The sequence below is a fragment of the Osmerus mordax genome, chromosome 12 (genome assembly GCF_038355195.1).
Source record: "Osmerus mordax isolate fOsmMor3 chromosome 12, fOsmMor3.pri, whole genome shotgun sequence".
Taxonomy (NCBI): Eukaryota; Metazoa; Chordata; class Actinopteri; order Osmeriformes; family Osmeridae; genus Osmerus; species Osmerus mordax.
This window is the reverse complement of record NC_090061.1, coordinates 4,955,751-4,975,150: the sequence shown is the minus strand read 5'-3', so window position 1 is coordinate 4,975,150 and position 19,400 is coordinate 4,955,751. Positions and strand designations below refer to the sequence as shown.

General features: G+C 38.7%; 3 protein-coding genes across 3 annotated transcripts; 2 read left to right on the top strand and 1 right to left on the bottom strand.

Annotated features, from left to right (window-relative positions):
- Nucleotides 1–82: 82 nt before the first annotated feature.
- On the bottom strand, nt 83–6,265 carry slc36a1 (solute carrier family 36 member 1). The gene is made up of 12 exons (XM_067247211.1): nt 6,127–6,265; nt 5,380–5,449; nt 4,952–5,078; nt 4,742–4,832; nt 4,184–4,272; nt 3,665–3,754; nt 3,456–3,540; nt 3,026–3,244; nt 2,599–2,697; nt 2,171–2,337; nt 1,893–2,062; nt 83–1,501 (listed from the first exon to the last, which is right to left on the bottom strand). The coding sequence occupies exons 2-12, from the start codon at nt 5,408–5,410 to the stop codon at nt 1,233–1,235; spliced, it is 1,437 nt and encodes a 478-aa protein (XP_067103312.1). The 5' UTR covers nt 5,411–5,449; nt 6,127–6,265; the 3' UTR covers nt 83–1,232.
- Nucleotides 6,266–7,058: 793 nt separating this feature from the next.
- On the top strand, nt 7,059–9,244 carry atox1 (antioxidant 1 copper chaperone). Its single transcript, XM_067247212.1, has 4 exons — nt 7,059–7,190; nt 7,617–7,692; nt 7,854–8,006; nt 8,121–9,244. The coding sequence occupies exons 1-3, from the start codon at nt 7,182–7,184 to the stop codon at nt 7,976–7,978; spliced, it is 210 nt and encodes a 69-aa protein (XP_067103313.1). The 5' UTR covers nt 7,059–7,181; the 3' UTR covers nt 7,979–8,006; nt 8,121–9,244.
- A 1,775-nt stretch (nt 9,245–11,019) lies between these two features.
- Nucleotides 11,020–19,400, top strand: sparc (secreted protein, acidic, cysteine-rich (osteonectin)). The gene is made up of 11 exons (XM_067247685.1): nt 11,020–11,128; nt 14,850–14,915; nt 15,005–15,142; nt 15,776–15,863; nt 16,433–16,554; nt 16,953–17,073; nt 17,822–17,955; nt 18,117–18,265; nt 18,442–18,590; nt 18,729–18,797; nt 19,251–19,400. Exons 2-10 carry the CDS (start codon nt 14,859–14,861, stop codon nt 18,755–18,757), a joined length of 987 nt encoding a protein of 328 aa, XP_067103786.1. The 5' UTR covers nt 11,020–11,128; nt 14,850–14,858; the 3' UTR covers nt 18,758–18,797; nt 19,251–19,400.

The following is a 19,400-nucleotide window of genomic DNA, read 5'->3' as shown; positions in this document are numbered from 1 at the left end:
TATTAGTAACCAACTGTGTAAAAAGTTTATTTTTAGCCACTTGAGGAATGGGCCGCAATACCCCTCCATCAATTGAGGAATTTACCAGAACAATTTCATCTAGCTCACACTATTCAGTAGAAAATTCTGAAATACATTTCCATAGTAGATGTTTGTCCATGAGTATTTTATTTGGCTGGATTGGCAATTACGTAAACATACAACACGTTTACAATACATACAATGTTACAGTATAGAAAACATACAATGTTGCACAAGTTTATACGTTTTAATAACAAGATTGTTTTTCATTCATATTTAAATTGTAACTTAAGGTGAATCAGATTTGAAGATTCACTGCATCACGGTCATCACTGACCCATTTCATCTATAGACTAATTGTTAGTGAACAATAATGGTGGCTAGTGCCAACAGCTATTTGCCCCCACATGGTCCACAATTGAAACATGAAACAAACACAACCTAAAACCCTTTTGTGTGAAAAAAGGGACATCTACTGTAAGACACACAATCTTTGTTGTAAAATGTAATTCTGTGTCTGTGACAGAAAGTGTGTGACTGGTAACTATACCCATGTTCCCCTTTCTGTCCTCAGACTTTCTTTATAGTTAAACCTCAACAACCTACCACCATTTTGTGAAATACAGCAGCCATCAGCAACATAATGGATCTGGTTGTTTTGACTACTGTAAATGTATGCATTTCTGAACTTAAAAAGAGAAAATAAATATTTACTGTTCAAGTGTAATTACAGTCCCTTGATGTACAGTGTTTGGTATACATTCTATAGATGTAGCAAAGACCAATGCAATTTAAATTCAAATTTACAGAGTACAGGATATATTCCATATCCTATTGGCTACTCATAATAATAAAAAATAAAGCAATCAGGCACGTGACACAGAATAAGGCCATCACACGGCATGTTTTCTTCCCCTTTTGCAACGGTTGCAAAAAAAGTCTCTGAAAACGCTGTGCCATCGGTACCTTCTTCCTAAAGTGCGGTGCGCTCGAAACTCTGACCAGCACACGTGTCTATGGCAACGATAATGTGCAATGCAACGCTTAAAAGAAGTTTCCTGCAATGCTGCAATACACAGTAAATCAATTATAAAGTACCACTAGGACGATCACCTACAAACAAACATTGCTTACAACAGCATGTAATCAATCACTGTTTGGAACAGCTAAAGAGTAATCCCTAGAGAATCCAATACATCTTAGTAAAGGTATCAATGGATCATTGGATCTGAAAGATAGTTGTGTTTCCCACGACGTTGAATGATCTGTTCGACAGATACGTAGGTCCCTGCGACAAAGCCCACCAGACCTAACATGCTGATGACGAGGTTCTTCAGTTTCGACCATTGTGACAGGCCTTCGTTGTGGAATGTTAGGACCTGAAGGATGGGAGGGAAGATGAGAGCCAGGAAACTGCTGCTCACTGAGCCCACCAATGAGATGACGAGGTCCAGCTCAGGGATCAGAATGGCCAAGAGACCTAAAATGGGAGTGGGTAGGACAGAGATATGAAAGACATCCTTTTCTAAGCTGTGGTCAATACTAGGACATGCCTCAACCTTAAAATCTATTGAGTGAAAAAGCTTGGTGGATGGGTGTAGAATCTCATGGTCAATAATGCAATTGTTGTTTTTGTCTAACAACTCCTTATTCAAAGATGGAAAGTGGACCGAGACCCTACCAGCTGTGGGTGACCATAATGTTTTTATAAAGGGTTTATGCAGAGAAGGTGGTTCAGTTGGTAAATGTTTTGGTCCACAATAACTTTCTCTCTAAAATAGCACTAACAAGCTTACCAATACGAGCAACAGACTGTATCCAATCCAATCAGAGAACACACTGAATACAAGAGGTACAAAAGTAGAGCTTACAGGTAAATATAACGAGAGCGGTGCGTATGAATAAGTCGACGGGCAGATTCCATCTCTCTGTGACTCGAGCCACTGCCAGAGGAATAAGGATTTCTGCAGGAACATAGAACTGCAGCGCGAAGGTGATGAAGATGCCAAAACAATAGAGTAGCTTCACAATCTGGTACATCCTGCAAGATCATCAAAATAAAACATAACCCCATTAGGAAAAGCGAAGGGTAACATATCTTTTCACAATTGTCAATACAGGACACATGGTGTGTATAAGTAATCCTCACCAACAGTTGGGTAGGTTAAGAGTGATGCTGCCCCCTATCCCCTCTCCAAAACAGATGAAGCCGACAGTGCCTAAAGAGATGTAGAAGGTGGTGACCATTGCCATTCCTATGTAGAGAACCTTGTTGAAACTCTGGGGATTCTGCATCTTGTTCTCTAAAGGAAGCACCTGGGGATTTCAACAACACAATGTCAGGACAATTTCATAGGTTTCCTAAATTGTACTCAATTACAAACAGGTGAAAGAAAAGTAATTTATTCAAAAATGTTGATTGAAAGGAATTAAATATGGACAAAATGTTAACTTGGACAGGTGTCTGAAAATAACATATTTAAATTGCACAATAATTGAACTGGTTGCCCTACTTTAATGTAATGAAGGACAGGGAGGCGATATTGTTCATGTGTTTCTGTGCAAGTGTGAAATTACCACTCCAATCCCTTCAAAAGCGAATATGGCCGTTCCAAAGAAAAGCGGATAGTCGTTGGCTTTCCCCACTAAGGGCAGATTGATTGGGTATTTGATATTCTAGAAAAGTAAAACAAACACATTTAAATAAATACATACCTAAATGAAAAGCAGACAACAGAACAACACCATAGTGAAATTCATAGGAAGGAAACTTGGTTTTGTGCAAAGAAGTTTTTTTTAGGCCACAAATCAAAAGTAGCATTTTTCTTCTCAGCGCAATGAATGTTTTGTAGTATATAGGGTTACTTTGTATTTTACCGCACCATCTGGAACCACCGATTGTGACAAATATACCAAAGCATTATCAAGTCTAATGTCAGTCAGAAACAAAAGGTTGTTGTGGCTGTGTGCATTTCTGCGTGGGCGCACGTGTCTGCATCCCTACCGTGAAGGAGTAGAAGTAGATGAACACCAAGCTGGCACACATGGTCACGTTGGCTATGAAGGAAAATGGGGCCAAGTACGTGAGATTACGGACGAAAACCAGCAAGATGAAAGCAGGCAGGAAGCAGAGCATGTAGAGACGAGAATCGAAGCTAGGAACAATCACTGCTGTCTGGTTGGTATTGCAGTTCATGGTTGTCCCATTAGCAGCCTCTACAACCTGGGAGAAATAATAGTTCAGACACACTTGCCATTGAGTGGTGTTCTTTGGGACTATAGATAAGTGCACAGAGATGTGGAACATCAGAGGAATCTTGTAACAATCATAACAATTGGGGATTGTGTTATATTTTGTAAGGAGATCTCAACTGACTCTCTTTTACAGAGAAGTTGATGTGGGAGAGGGTGAATGTGTGTTCTCCGTCGGTCACCTGCTTCACATTGTCACTGAGGAAGACAAAGTAAACACAGCAGAATCCAAGCTGAGTTATGATAAGGAACAGGTTCACTAGCCGCCTAGAAGAGAGGACAGTCAAAAATGTCACATGTCACAAATAGCCATTGCATTACCAAGTGAGGTCTGCAATATATATGATATGACTAAAGATCAGGTCACGTTGTTGTTCTATGGGCTGTTTACCTGCCCCATAAAGAGTGTCTTCTTAACCAGGAGACATTTTCCATCCCATACTCCACAGCGTCTCCATAGTTCAAGAACGGTTTGTTCATCCTGCAATGACAACAAATATCCTATAATAACCATAATATCATCATGCTGGTTGTCTTGTAAATGTGGTAGTATTGTACCTCTGTAAATTGTTTTATTGTATTACTATCCCAGTGCCAATGTTTCTGGTGTCTCAATTGTAGATCATTAACTGTATATTGTTGCAGAAGCATGTCAGCGTTTTAATTACATATTATGTTCAAACTTAGATAAGAGACAATCGGGAACAATTATAAAAGCAAAAGGGAAAGAACTTTTACCATCTGACCCAAATCCAAAATAGTTTCAATGCATTTGAAGTCCAGGCTTGAACACAGAGGTTCTGCAGTGATCCTCATATTACAGGCACGCATGCAACATCTACTACAATCTTATCGATAACAATGTGTGGAACACAACACATTGCATTTCAACACAGCTCAAGATACTCACTTGGAACTGAGATGATGGGAACATCTGACTAGCAGGTTCATACAGTGGACTGCAATAATGCCCATAACAAAAAGGCTCAACGGGCCCAACTGTGAAGGAAAAATGGCTGTAGTGGTCATTTCAGAGCATGTCTAGCTTCACGTCTACAATAACAGCATCAGGGGCTTTCTTGATTACGCAACCCACATATGTCAAAACAAAAAAATGCAGAGGTCTAAATATTTCTTTTTGTAAATGTGTAAATAATTTTTTGGTGAATTTGTTCTTATAATAGGTATAGCTTTGTATTAATTGTGTACACACACACAAACAACTTCAAGCACAAATTGATGACAAGGTTAGTAAAAATGAAAACTCCACCGTGCGCACAACACTACTTCCGACCCTGCCTCTCAACTATCAAATAACCTGCTGCATCGACACTGTGAAACAGTGCGTAGTCCATGCAAAACACACGAGGAGACAAGAAAATGATCCAAGCTGCCATGTTTGCATTTTCTGTCGTTGAGATGCGTAATCAAGAAAAACAGCCATCTTCTAAAACGACAGTATGCTTACCACAAGCCCTGCGTTCTTCACAGCCAACGGCAAACCAAGCAACCCTGTTCCAATGTTTCCTTTCAGTAAGTGGATCAGAGTTTGGAAGAACCTGCAATGCAAATATTCTATTACAAGAAACTCCCTGCACAACCTCATACACCATTTCACATGGAATAACATCCGAATGTATAACCATATCACAATCACTGCAACAAGGATCATCCTTACGAAGTCCCTGACTCTCCTCCTATCCGTTGGTACTGGTTTTGAGCACTTGCTGGACTATGAGCAGCAGGAGCGGGACACAGAGCAGCATCCTCTGATGGGCTGTTTGCTATGTTGGGTAAAACTGGGCCTGAAATTAAAAATAAATTTACCATGCGTTGGAAAGAATTCAGACACATTAATCTAGAATGGATATTTTTTCCCCTCATCAACCTACAGATTATGGGGTATTGACCCCCTGTCATTTGAGATGTCAGGCTGTAACAAATGTTCTTTAAGCAGGAAGAAAATCATATACCAAATTGTGTACACCATGAGTGATTAGTTAAATATCTAGTTCTAGTCATCCTATGTAATGCTGAATTGTGGTCCTCTTCATTCCTAACTACATGATATTGACATATTATGTCAAGGTAACACAATTAGTATACCCTCTTCTTGGTAATTAGGATTAGACGTCATTGTTGGGTCTCGGGTTGGATTTCGCCTCTCTTCCAACCTCTGAAAAGTACAAAGACAAGTAGGACTTAATGGAGGAAGCATTTCCCACATCTACACAAAATATGTATGGCTTATTTAGCACTGATGTTAGAGCAAATTACATTTGCACCTGTGCCGCACTTGTTGTGAAGGATAGTAAACTACTAAATATATCAAGAGTGAACGCGTCATTGAATACAACATAATGTATGTGTTAATTTATAACTTTTCTTGACTAAGAGGTAGCTGGAACACTTCCCAAATGATTTCCCCACACCAGCATTGCAGGGACAGGCACTTTGTGGGGAAGGGTTTTAAACAGAGTTTATGAACAAAGATAGGCTAGCACACGGAAATGTTAGCCTACTGAATGCATGACATTTTGTCTGTGTCTATGAATGTATCACTGAAAGGCATTGTGTCGTTGTAAAAGAACGTACCTATTAGCCTACGGAAAACAGCAAGGGACTGAGCTAGCTAGGTTTACTGTACACAGTATAGGCTAACTTACAGATAGCTTGGGAGGGAGATACTAGTAGCAAGTGCGCTAACAATGCAAGCACCAACCCCTGACAAGACAAAAAATAAAGACTCACTGCATGACTACTCTGGCAACAACACATCTCTTGCTAATTAATTCAACGAGCAAGCTAACTTAGCTTGTTTTTGAGACCTCAGGCTCAAGCAAGGCGACTTACCTTAAAAAAAGATGCAGGATATTGCTTTTGTTATCATGCGTTTTAGAATATACTTACTATATTTTCACGATATGACTAGTGCTATATTTCGAAAATCGTAATTTTCTCGAAGCAAGGATGGTCACTTTGAGTTTGTCATTTTGCTGTGATAGACCAGTGCATTTATGATGGCACAGAGCGCTTGATCATGTGATCTGAGGATGGTGCCTGTCAGGTCAGCTGATTCAACATCTCGGAACTCGCAGGTGGCGCGCCTTAGTCGGTCTGAAGGTAGCAAAGTGCTGCATTTGACAAACATGTCAACAACAAAGTTATTTTATCGGCTTGTGAAATTTTTTGCTTCACTACGGCTCAATCAGTGTGTAAAGGTCAATTCCTATTTCACACAATGAAAAAAATACACATATTACACATTGCCATGTCCAGGGTTCACGTCTTCTAGGGTCAAGCAGATAAGCACCCTGGTAACTTTCCAGCAAAGAAATCTATAATATATAAGGGGGCAGTAGGTCCAATTTGGTCTACACCTTTGACGACGCAAGATGACAAAATCTGTGAAAACAGAGCAATCATTAAATCATCATTAAAATGAACTGACTTTTTTTATTGGAGCAGAAAAAATACTTTTTGAATTAGAATGGTGAAATACTGATCCCAAAAATGTTAACCCCAAAAATTGGAGCCACCTTTTTTTCATTAATACACAAAATACATTTCTCATTCGAATGGTGAAATTCAGATCCCAAAAATTTGAAACAAAAAAAGTCTGAAGTCTCAGTGCGAATGCATGAGACTTGGGAGCCCTGATATAAATGATCTTCTTTGGTCGGTTGATTGGTTGGTTTCTCTTAATTTGGTGTTAGTCGTCGGCCGCACACTCCCCTACAGTAGGTGGCAGTCTGCAATAACCTTCATAGAAGAAGAAAAATAAACTGGACTCGAATTCCGCAGCTTTTCCTACGTAGCTCTAACATCCTAGCTGACCGTTTGCAAGACGGAGCCAAAGCTGGTTTATTGATTCTTATTGCTCTGTAAATCTGTCACACCACGAAAAGATGACTACCGTAAGCTCTTGGTTTACCTGTGAACTCCCTTTTAGTTTTACTAGTTCTAGCCACTTTGAAACCTGGAGCAAAACGAGCTGGGAAAGCTATTACAATAAGCCGGTCTAGTAGAACTAGTAGTTCGGTACATTAGCTAGGCTAGTAGCTACTGTACTGTCTAGCTAGCACTGTAAAATGGGTAGGATATTAGTAGTTGGTTCGTTATTGTACGCTAGTTAAATGTTCATCTTGTCTTGAGCAAGCTTGTCAATACTACTACAATAGCATGGACCTACTTCAAAAAAAATTCTGATGTGGCAAATACTATCATCTGCAGCCAGTGACATTAGCTAACTCAGCTACAGTACTAGAAAGATAACTAGCAATGTGTACTCGTACTATGCGGAAGCAAGTTACTGTTGTTCTTGTGTTTAATTATTTACACAGAGACACGAGTTTAAAGTGGAGATGACATGTGAAGGCTGCTCGGGAGCTGTCACCAGAGTCCTCAATAAACTTGGTGGTGAGTTTGTAGAGCTGTGTTATTTCTCTTTAAATGATTTAAGAAACATTCTTTAAAATATCTAATATATATATGTATATATCTAGACTCAAGTCACCTTGCTGTGGTGAGCTGTGTTTGCAACTTTGTGAAGTGACTTTTATATCACTTGTTGGGCCAAGATGTCAAATTTGACATTGACCTACCCAAGCGCCTGGTCTGGATCGAGTCGGACAAGGATGTCGATGTTCTTCTTGAAACGCTGAAGAAAACTGGAAAAGGTGTCACGTACAATGGCCCCAAATAAGGATGCCTGACTAGCTCTTTATAAACAGGTGATATGTTTGAGATTACAATCTGTACGTACATGATCTGTTGTATTCAATTTAGCAGACAAAAGTCAGTGCATAACATTCAATGTTATGTATGGTCTGTTCGGTGTGTGGCAGGTGCTTGTTGCTGATGATGCAAAGTGAAGAATCATCAACAGTCATGAAAAGCCCTTTGAATTTGTGGAAGAAACAGGAAAATTGGGGAGAAGTTGCCCTTTATATGCTGAACTTGATCTCCCATTTGCCTCATCCTCTAGTTAGATATAGCATGTGGTGTTGGTGTGTCCCAATATTCTTAAGATGCCAATTCTGAGCGGTCAACAGTATTTTCTTTTTTGCCAAGTTCATTTAGATCAATACCACCAGAAGAAATCACAAGTGCTAAGTTGCTCAGTTGAATGGGCACTGTCACTAACCGATTTGTCACCCGTAAAGTAATGGCGGATCCTTTGTAAACACTTCCTCTTCTGGTGTGTAGTGATAAATGTTCAAAATGTTTGTATTCATTTGATATCATATGTGCAATGAGCTTACACTAAACATGTTATTTACTAACCGTACAAGTAAAATAGAAAATGAGAATAGTCACATTACTCTTACTGTCCACATGGATAAATGAGCCAATATAACGCTCATATTTTACTAATGGATTTATTTTTTTACAAGTCATTACACTTATCTACAGTTGCGTTGATACCACATACACCATTTTATTCAAAATGTTGTCCTCAATTCTTGGCTAGCTCATACAAATACACTAGAATTGAATGGTCCACAAATGTTGCGAGCACAAAAGCTAACATTCCAACGGCATGTCTTTGTGGTATTAATACAGAGTTACAGAAATGATCAAAATGGGATTCAAGCAAATGGCGCTCAAAAAAGAACCTTATATTCTCATGAATGCCATTGTGCGGTCATAAATCTATATTAAACAAGTACATGATAATAACATGGAATGAAAATGAATCCTAGACCAGATCTCATGGGCAACTTCACCACAGACCCATAGCTGTCACATTTTATGGGATCACTGGATTTAGTTTCTGGTATTGAGTGTTTCAACATGAAACACTCAATACCATTGCGATAGCAGAATCATTGGGAGGTATTGCTTTGCCTTAACTTAAATACCTTCTATTATTTACACTTTGTTGGGTAGTATAAAAAATAATAATAATGCATATCTAGATGATGTCTACAGATCTGTCACATGTATGTAAATTAAAAGATTTCCACTACACCTTTGTCCTTTTCGGTTTCTTTTTTAATATAATTTAATAAGTTGTTTTGCGGAATGTACTTTTGTAGACATTGCTCATCATTGTATTAAATACACAATTACAATTCCACCACTTGGTGGTGGTATATCATCTTATTTTGATTTGACACAACACTTTGCAGATCTTTGACATAATGGACAAGGATACCCATTAAAATTTGTCATCAAGTATGGAAACAAGACAATTGCAGAGTATATTACAAGTAGTTTTCTTTTGCGAACATAATTTACAGTTCTTGGATTGTTTTTGTTTATTTGTAAACAATTGTATGAAGTGCACAGCTTCTCATTTTCACACTTGCTAGTCTGTTCCTTCTGTGTTCTATAAACCATTGTCATATAGTGCTTTCAATGTTGGGAAATCCTTGTGTGGCCATGTATTCAACATTGAATTGAATGGTTAATGTTTTCCACTTGGGCTGTATGATTATTGGTTTGGTGTAGTTGGGCCACAAGGTTTTGTGATATATTGGTATAGACAATGTCAAACACGGTCTATTTACTTTTGTGATTCTTGCAAACATTGTCCAGAAAGTGTATTGCAAATATACACAGTGGATATCCTATATAGACAGTGAAATCAGAGTCTGTATTGTTACTTCTTGAAGGGGACAGTTAAATCTTTACTCCCAATTCTTTCTTGGAAATGAATTTGCAATGTTTTTTCAAGCACTGAGACCGTGCCACGTCTACAGGCTGCGACAGTAAGTTTAATTACACCTCTTCCATGGCCTTGCATTGAATTTAGTCTGGTTGATCCTGCAGCCAGAATGGAAAATGCCACGTTGCATGGCAGCTATTTTCCTCTAGTTGTCTCATCCAGATGTTTTTTTTACACACTGGGATTGCTGCTCTGTAGGGAACAGACAGTAATAATCTACCACTGATCATTCCATGTTGTGCATCTATGCCCACCTCTAAGTATTTACAGAATCTAATCATGAACAAGCTTAAAGCAGGTGTTTAGGGCTTCAAGTTTCACTAATCACAGAACCTGAACTAAATATTCAGTGTTTTCACTATCAATATGTTCATTCTCCTGAGACAGAGCCCATGGGATATCTTTGGAGTAAGTAGAAGGTTGTTTGTGAAATATATTGACACCATTGTAAAAACAGATATGTAATGAAACTGACCTGATTATTGTCTATTCCTAATCACCATGATCATCAGTCAAGTTAAATGTAAATGAAGAAATACATTGATGCAACACATTTCTGCTTAAACCTCTGAGGGACAAACTCTCAATTTAGCATTTATATTGTGTTGTCTGGGCCATCTAACATAAAGGCCTATGATGAATCATCACAAAATATTATAAAAAAATGCGACAGAACAGAAAATGATGAAACACTAAACTAGTGTAGGCGCCTTAACTGTCATTGGAAAAGTGATTCATACATTAATACTTTAGTTAAATCAACCTCAGACCTTTATATAGCCATACAGTTATTATGAACTACAAACTACACACATTGTGCTTGTAATCAACATCTAAACGAAAATATATGCCGTCATATAGAAACATCACACATTGTTAATGCTCCCAAAGCCAACATAAACTCTGAAGTACTGTATATAAATAATTGCATGAATCATTTTCAGTTGACATGGGTCTTTTATAACGTACAACTTTCAATCCACATAAGTGGGAGTATAGAGTTAATTCTTGTGGACTGTCCCACCCTGGGTGGAGAAAAGGGGAGGCTATAGGGTCTGCATAGGCGGGCCCTCTGCAAATCTTGCCTCTGCAAGTCTTCTGAGTGAACTTTTAGCTTTAGATCTTCCTAGCCCTTGTGACAGCTGACTGCTTTTTTTGGCTTTTCTGCTCTGTCTACAGAAGGTAAGAACATTCCTTAGGTCACCATTTGTAAAATACTTTCATTTATCATTTATTATTCAGGAATTCGGTTTAGACTTGAGTGTGTTGTTGTTGTTGTTACAGATTAGTGTTGCTCAACCTAGAAGCATAATCTATGCCATTGTTTTAATATACTCAAATTTGTAGTTTTGTCGTAGCACATACTTTCATAAAAAGGTTTCATGTTTGTGTGGAAAAACTAATAAAAATAGATCTTACTTTTGGGAAGTAAATCATAGTTTAAGAGGAAGGTTAGGTGTGATACTGTATTTTGATAATCCTCTTTAAATAGACACAATAAAAAGAATCTTTATTGTGAGTTTATTCTCTCTTTATTGTGAGAAGTCACATGTAACTTCTGCAACCAAACTGTAAGATCCGGTCTGTTATAATGCGTCTCTGGACCAACACTGTTCTCCAACACAGTGTTGAGGTATTGTGTGCCACATAAGCAATAGGAGGAGTGAGAACTGGAAAAGGCAGGGGTGGGTGGGGGGATGGGAGTCTACAAAGCCTGAGAGAGAGACAAACTGTTCTCAAACAGATAGAGCCCTCCCCCCCAATTACTCTCATCAAAAGGAATGCAAGTTACCATGGCAATCCCCCACCAGCTGTTTGACGATTTTGTGAGAATCTACAGATGCCAGACTCTTGATGGGTCATCCACTTTCAATATTCCTAAACTTGCAGACTTCTTTACAGACAAATGCTTGTTAACCAAATTAAAGGTCAACCAAATCAAACCAAACCAATTTTTCTTTTCTTTTCCGAGTGAATTTTTACCCCCATAAATCCTTTGCAATGAGTCCTGAATACTGTTTACGAGGTTCTGAGTGCTAACAAGTAGCTGTCGTTGGAGGGCTAATCCAAGCCAAGAAAGGACAAGGGGGTTGAAACCTTGGCAACCTGGTTCATGACTGAAAGCTGCATTGTCCCTCTCATTGGTTTCCCAGTAGTCTTGAGTTTGAACCTAACATCGCATTTTGATACATCTTAAAAATATTGAGTACCTTAGAGATGCAAATGGTATAGATCACACTCACGAGAGAAAAGATAAGTAGAGGGAGAAGTGTGAGGTAGTCAAAGCAGCACATGACAGAGAGAGAGAGATGAAGTTCAGATTTACAGTTCACTCAGGAAGCCATGCACACCAGAGAAGCTGTGAGGCTGGGAACCAGGATCCCTGTAAACAGTGTACAAAGAGAGGATATCCCAGAGCCTTTGTTTAGTAGAAAAGGCAACCAAACATCACACATCTTAAATCACACATTACTATTTACATTTTAGTCATTTAGCAGACGCTCTTATCCAGAGCGACTTACAGTAGGTACAGGGACATTCCCCCCGAGGCAAGTAGGGTGAAGTGCCTTGCCCAAGGACACAACGTGATTTGGCACGGCCAGGAATCGAACTGGCAACCTTCAGATTACTAGCCCGATTACCTAACCGCTCAGCCACCTGACTTCATTGCAACATGTGTATATGAATGCGTCTTGAAATGTAAAACTTCAATTATTAGACAAAGCAAAAATATATCATATGTAGAAAATAATTCCTTATAACTGACAACGGGAGTTGGCTTCAAGTTAGTGTGAATAATCACTTCAGTTAAATATTTTACCACAACAGACAAATACAAAAAAAAAAAAAAAAGTAATGAAAGAAAGAAAAAACTGACAGAGGTTCTATTCAATAGGGGGATGGGAAAAACTGTTAGGTCATGTTACTTAATACTCCGGTTTCATGGACCCTATAGCCAGGAACGTTTTCTTCAAACAATCTACTGCAGTTGAGACTTATTTTGTTAGTTTTTTCGGGGGGTCATCAAAATAGTGAAGATTTTAATGTTTGAGTCTAATGTGTGAATAGTCACATTTTTAAATTAGCAATGCATTCCTATTTTAAGTGTGAGTATAAATACATGAAAATAAAATGTTCAAGGCAAAACTGTTTTGTGATCCTGTTATCTACATAGCTTGTGGAATATACTCCTGCTGTGTTTCAATAACACCATTACAATAAGAAAGATGGATGGGTACTATATTCATCGCCTAGGGGGGAAGTGGGGAATGACAGCGTTAATAATATAGTGGTTGATTAGTTTTAGGCAAAGCTGTCGAATGGACAGGTGTAGTGACAGGTTGCAAACTCAAAATGGGTCATATTTTCCAACCCCTGGCGAATTCCGATAGCAGTCTTGTGTCCAAACAGGATGTGAGACTGTGTCCCTGTGCCCCAAGCCTCCTTTTCCACATGTGTAACCACCTGTTATGTGACCCCTGGAGAAGCAGAAAGAATTCTCTAATCCTGGACCGTTTAAGGCCTCTGAAAAACACTCAGGATATGTGCTGCTGTTTTCCAACTTCAAGTTAGTTTACGCCCCAAGGCAGCTTGCTTACCTAACAACCCTGCTAAATTAAATATCTGACAAAAAGGATCCTTCATACCGTTGAGTTTCCCCTTTACCCCAGACCTATTTGATTATGAGTACAGCTTTCCAAAAAAAACTATTTGTTTTGCTGTAACTCCAGCACCCTACCATATTGGTTCGCTTTCTACCAACTTTAAGAAATTTGCTAACTAAATAAGAATCTGTAAAATCGTTACTTAATGATTACAGTACACTTTCAAGTCTGTTGTTATTCTTAGGAATAACACCCGTGAGCTTTCTTATTTGCTAAGTCCAGACCAAAAAAGAACCCTTTACCCTCCATGCAAAAATAACTTTCCTTTAGCAGCATGTTTAAAGACGTCATCCTCTACAGTCTCTTTAAGAATCACAGTATTTTTCCACATGTGTAGACATCTACTATAGTTAAACCCAGAGCATTCTTAACTGACTGACCCCTGGGATCCAAAGCCTGCTTTTATCTCTCTCTCACTCATTTCAAAAAGTTCGCTTATAGATCAAGAAGGATTTTGACAAGAAAAGAAAAAAAGATGATAATCTAAGTATCGTGCATACCTGTCAACTCATACAGTGTACTTTTATCAAGATGCAAAGTCTAGCTTCTTCAGGGTGCATGTCTGAACTTGTTATCTGAATCATTTGTTTAAGGAGCAGTCACGAAACACCACTTAAAATCAGTCAGGTGAAGCTTTCTTTCTCTAAAAAGAGAAAGACACCTTTCTCCTTGGCAGTTGCTTTAGAAATAGCTATATTTTAGGAAAATATTTTTGAGAAATGAGGGACATCACATCAAACCCCTTGACTTAGCCATTTGAGGAGAAGCTCTCTCTTTTAGATATATTTGTGACTCAAACCATCACTCTGTCTAGGATTAGTGATAATAATATATGACTTTTGGTTGTCCATTGGCAGCATAGTGGTTAGCCAACAGAGAGGCTAAAAAGACCCCTAGGCTTGCAAATACAATTGTGTGTGTATTGATTGTACTGCTTTGTATTTACTTACTTTATTTATATCCAAAGGCTCATATAAATGCGAAACTAATTGGAACTAGGAAAATAAGTTTAAAATATACTTTTTAGGACCATCATTACCTACATGATACAGTAGGCTCTGTACAGTGTACAATCCAATCCTATTCTCTGTCACTTAGGTCTACCACATTGCCCTGTACTAACAACAACATGTCAAAGATAATCCATGACAATGCAATTCATGTGAAAGACAAAAGAAAAGTCCTAACATAATCAATTGTACGCTAACAGTACATGTGTATGTCTTGTCTCTTAAAAGGCTTTGAGGATGAGGGTGTGGATTGTATTCCTCCTGTGCCTGGCTGGCCATGCCTTGGCTGCTCCTGTGAGTAACTGTTTACGTGTCTGTGTCTGTGTGTTTGCAAATGTGCACCTGTAATCTAAGCATAAACATTGGCATGTCTGGTTTCCCAGACTGAGGAGGAGCCTATTGTGGAGGAGGTTGTTGTGGAGGACGCTGTTGTCGAGGTGCCTTTTGAAGAGTACCCTATTGTAGAGGAGGAGCCTATTGTAGAGGAGGAGCCTATTGAAGAAGAGACTATACAGGAGGAGGTCAGTAAGTTACCAAAACTCACACACCTGTGTATCTTTTTGACTGACTACTGTTGGTCTAAGTTGTTAATGTTTCATTGCTGTACAATGTGTTTTAGTCGTCACAAAATGTTTCCCATTTTCCCCATACATCCTCTTATAGTGTACAGCAGTGACAGCAAAAACTTTGTAGTTTCTGAGTCAAATATGTGATTTGTTCAGTGACAACCTATTTGACTTATTATGCTAAGGTTTTGCAGTTGAATTATTGACATTTTAAATGCAATAAAATACAATCCTGTATATTTAAATTTAAATACAGTCTTAATTCAATTTTTATTTTTTCGTGAGAATCCTTATAATTTCCTGTGTTGTTAAGGTCCAAAGGGACAAAAATCCCACAAGCCTTAAATATAGCCAACAGGAAGCCATTAGGTTTTCATTGGTTTACCACATGTGGACATAGCTGGTAGAAATAAACTTTCAAAAACAGACGTATCTTTAGAACTCTTGGGATACAATTCCTTTCAAGTTTCCTTGGCTTTCTCATACAACTGATGTTAGAGATGAGAAATACGAGATAGATGTAATCTTACTTGACATAGTTCGTCTTCTGAACACACGTTATCCAACTGAGTGTTTTCATTCATGCAGGAAGTAGAGGTGGGGGCCAACCCAGTGCAGGTGGAGACCGGAGAGTTTGATGAAGCCATTGAAGTTGTGGAGGATGTTATTGCAGAGAGTAAGTTTCAATCAGTGTTCCATTAGATCGTGTTTGTTCGATGTTTGAATGTCTTTCATTGTCCCAATTTTTTTTTTCTTCAAAATGTTAGATGTTTCAGAAGCACACATTTTTCCATTTCATAAGTACTTGACAGGCTTCAACCATATATATATATTTTAATTAATTAAAGCAATAATGCCAAACAATTTATTGTTTCATATTTAAAAGCCATCATTTACTGTTGTGACTGTTGGTTCAGTGTCTACATTTCAGTGTTTTTTACTCCAGTGGTTTTGTGTGACGTTGACTAAACTTCCTAGACTGTCAAAGTGGTAATGTTTAGCTTATGGTAACGTCTAGCTGTCACATAACAGAGAGCTGTAATTATGTGTTCCACCCAGCTGCAGTAGACAGATGAACACAGTTTTTATGTGGCAGGGGAATGGCCACGTTTTCTCTGCCAAAGCCAGGAATAAGTCACGTGCATGCTGAACTAAAAGACCAACTTAAGAGAATGGAACTCTCTGCATGATGAAAAATAGGAACTTCAACTGACTTTTTGTGCTCTTTCATTTCTTCCGTTTTAGACCCCTGTCTGAACCACCACTGCAAGAAGGGTAAGGTGTGTGAGGTTGATGAAAGCAACAGCCCAATGTGTGTGTGCCAGGACCCCTCCACCTGCCCAGATTCTGTTGGAGAGTTTGAGCATGTAAGCTGACAATCTTACACACATCTATTGACAAGTTATATGGACAGGGCTGCCCCTGTGGTTCACTGGGCACATGAGCACAAACTGCATGCCACTTATTAACGCCTTACGGCAGGGGATCAGGTTCGATTCCGGCCCTGACCATCTCCTGCATGTCCTTCCATCTCTCTCCTGCCTTTCCTGTCTCTCTACAGTCTTGTCATAATAATGCCGAAAATATATCTTTAAAAAGAATATGTACATATCTTGAGATCTACAGTACAGTACATGAGACAAATGTGCTTCTAATGAGTGCAATTCAGTCCTTAGATGGTAATGTTTGACTAAACACAATATATTACATAAACCATAGTTTTCTGTCAATTGGAGATTTTAATGAATACATGACTCTTTCTCAGGTTTGTGGCACTGACAACAAGACCTATGACTCCTCATGCCACTTCTTTGCCACCAAGTGCAGTCTGGAGGGAACCAAGAAGGGCCACAAGCTGCACCTGGACTACATTGGGCCTTGCAAATGTGAGCAATGAGCATGTACCTGAGAAAAATGTTAAACTTACCCCTCAGTGTAAATATTCCCTCCACACAGCATCCAATTGTGGTGGTTTCTGGTGTTTTTGTAGCTGGCTAAATAGGTGTTTGTGTGACGTCGTGCTTGTGTGTGTTTGTGTGTGTGGAAACATTGACAAGAAAAGCAATGACACATGCACAAATTAATACAGTGGACAGTTTTTTGTATACTGTTCCTTTCACTAATTTGACAAGCTGAGATGCAAGAATGTTTTGTTTTCTTTATAGTTCAGGGTTGGTTGATGGTTCGTAAATTATTTAGTTATTAATAAACCATCCAAAGAAGACTTTTCAAATATATATTTTTTGCATAGATTAGACCATTTCCAACCATGACCTGGCTTAAAACTGACAAAAGGACAGTTTATGACCGGGGTCTGGCTGACAGTGATTGATGGGTGGCCAAAACAGCATTCTAGGGCCCTGCAGCACCAAAAGGAAAACAGGTCCAAGCGTGTACTCCATTACTCTCTGTCAAGCCTAAAGACACAGTTAGATGAGATTTGATGGGTTCAAACTGAGATAAAGGTCACTCACTTGACTTGAAGGATTACTCACTTGACATGTTTTGAATGTCATGATCCAAGTTAAAAAGCCACATGTCATGCAAATTTCTACAGTTGCACAATGTGATATATGATATAGACATAGTGTTGGAATCTCTCCTAATGTCACCACCCCCCCCTTCCCAACCCAGTCATTGCCCCCTGTGTGGACAGCGAGCTGACTGAATTCCCCATGCGTATGAGGGACTGGCTCAAGAATGTCCTGGTGACCCTCTTCGAGAGAGATGAGGACAACAACCTGCTCACTGAGAAGCAGAAGCTCAGAGTACGTCTCATCTTGTTGAAGTCAAATACATAAATACAATCGTAAATAAGATTGGCTTTGCTGTGTCCAGCGATGCAAGTATCTGATCAAAACAAACAAGGTGTGGTTCAATGTAAAAGCCCTTGATAAAGATTTCTGCTGCTCTGTGAATCCTTGTCTAGGTGAAGAAAATCTATGAAAACGAGAAGAGGCTGCAGGCTGGAGACCACACCATGGACCTTCTGGCCCATGACTTTGAGAAGAACTACAACATGTACATCTTCCCAGTGCACTGGCAGTTCGGACAGCTCGACCAGCATCCTATTGATGGGTACGTGCCAATCTTGATCTATCACCTCGATATCCATTTGTGCCAGAGGTGTCATTTCAGGAAGGATATCACACATTAGACTACATTGTAGCTAACTTTTCAAAGACAGTTTATCTGTCTACCCAATCCACCACTCACCACAAAATACTTGTTTATTTGTGTGTGTAATGTTATAGGTATCTGTCTCACACTGAGTTGTCCCCTCTGCGGGCTCCCCTCATTCCCATGGAGCACTGCACTACGCGCTTCTTCGAACAGTGTGATGCTGACAATGACAAGTATATTGCCCTGGAGGAGTGGGCCAACTGCTTTGGCATCAAAGAGCGTGAGTACTGAGTAGTTTACTAAAACTGACCAATAGTAAAAGCATTTTTTAATTAGATTTTGGTAGACTGTCCCTTTAACTGTTTGATGTTTTATTCTTAATAATTTGCCTATCATCGCTTCTCTTTTTTCTTTGCAGAGGATGTGGACAAGGACCTTGTCATCTAAGCAGATCCATGACAGTTCTTGGTCACTATAGTGGGACATGGTGATGAGCATTATATTAAATTCAAAGTAACGGTGCTAACAGCAATTTCTAACGATCTACCTATACCACTAAAATTGAAAAAATTAAAGATGTGCACAGTCTGTACTAACAATCATGAAAAGTGATCATTCAATTGTGTTGTCTTTGTAAAAAACAAATGAACCTCTTTACCCAAATAGACAAATAAATAATACAGCGGTGAGACTGGAGATGTAAATGTGTTCAAGTCATTTAGATCATGATTATGGTTGTTATATGTATGATATCTTTTTTATTATTATTATTGGGGCTTTGATTTAACAATTGGAAATCTTTGGGAGCCAAATTGTAAAATGAAAAATAAAGTTTCTAAATAAATGAAAACATTTACTTGCTTTTAACATTTTAGTCGTTGCACTCTTTGGTGATTGACTCATTTTCGTCTGTTTTTTGTTTTTTTGTTTTTATTCTCAGATTCATTTGACTACTGCTCCAGTAAACAAACAGAAGTTTATATGTCACAAAAATGGGTGTAAGTGTATTAATAGTGAAACAATAAAAAGGAAATCTCGTTTGAACTCTGATGAGGAAAGAGTCTCGCAGGTTGAGAATTTTTCTCACTAA

Coding starts and splice junctions, on each gene's coding strand:
- atox1 (XM_067247212.1), top strand. Junction 7,693..7,853: donor AGTCCTCAATAAACTTGGTG/GTGAGTTTGTAG, acceptor TGTTGGGCCAAG/ATGTCAAATTTGACATTGAC.
- sparc (XM_067247685.1), top strand. CDS start 14,859: ATGAGGGTGTGGATTGTATTCCTCCTGTGCCTGGCTGGCCATGCCTTG. Junction 14,916..15,004: donor GCCATGCCTTGGCTGCTCCT/GTGAGTAACTGT, acceptor CTGGTTTCCCAG/ACTGAGGAGGAGCCTATTGT. Junction 18,266..18,441: donor GACCAGCATCCTATTGATGG/GTACGTGCCAAT, acceptor GTAATGTTATAG/GTATCTGTCTCACACTGAGT.
- slc36a1 (XM_067247211.1), bottom strand. CDS start 5,410: ATGACGTCTAATCCTAATTACCAAGAAGAGG. Junction 5,079..5,379: donor TCCTAATTACCAAGAAGAGG/GTATACTAATTG, acceptor TTTTAATTTCAG/GCCCAGTTTTACCCAACATA. Junction 3,755..4,183: donor TCCCATCATCTCAGTTCCAA/GTGAGTATCTTG, acceptor TTGTCATTGCAG/GATGAACAAACCGTTCTTGA.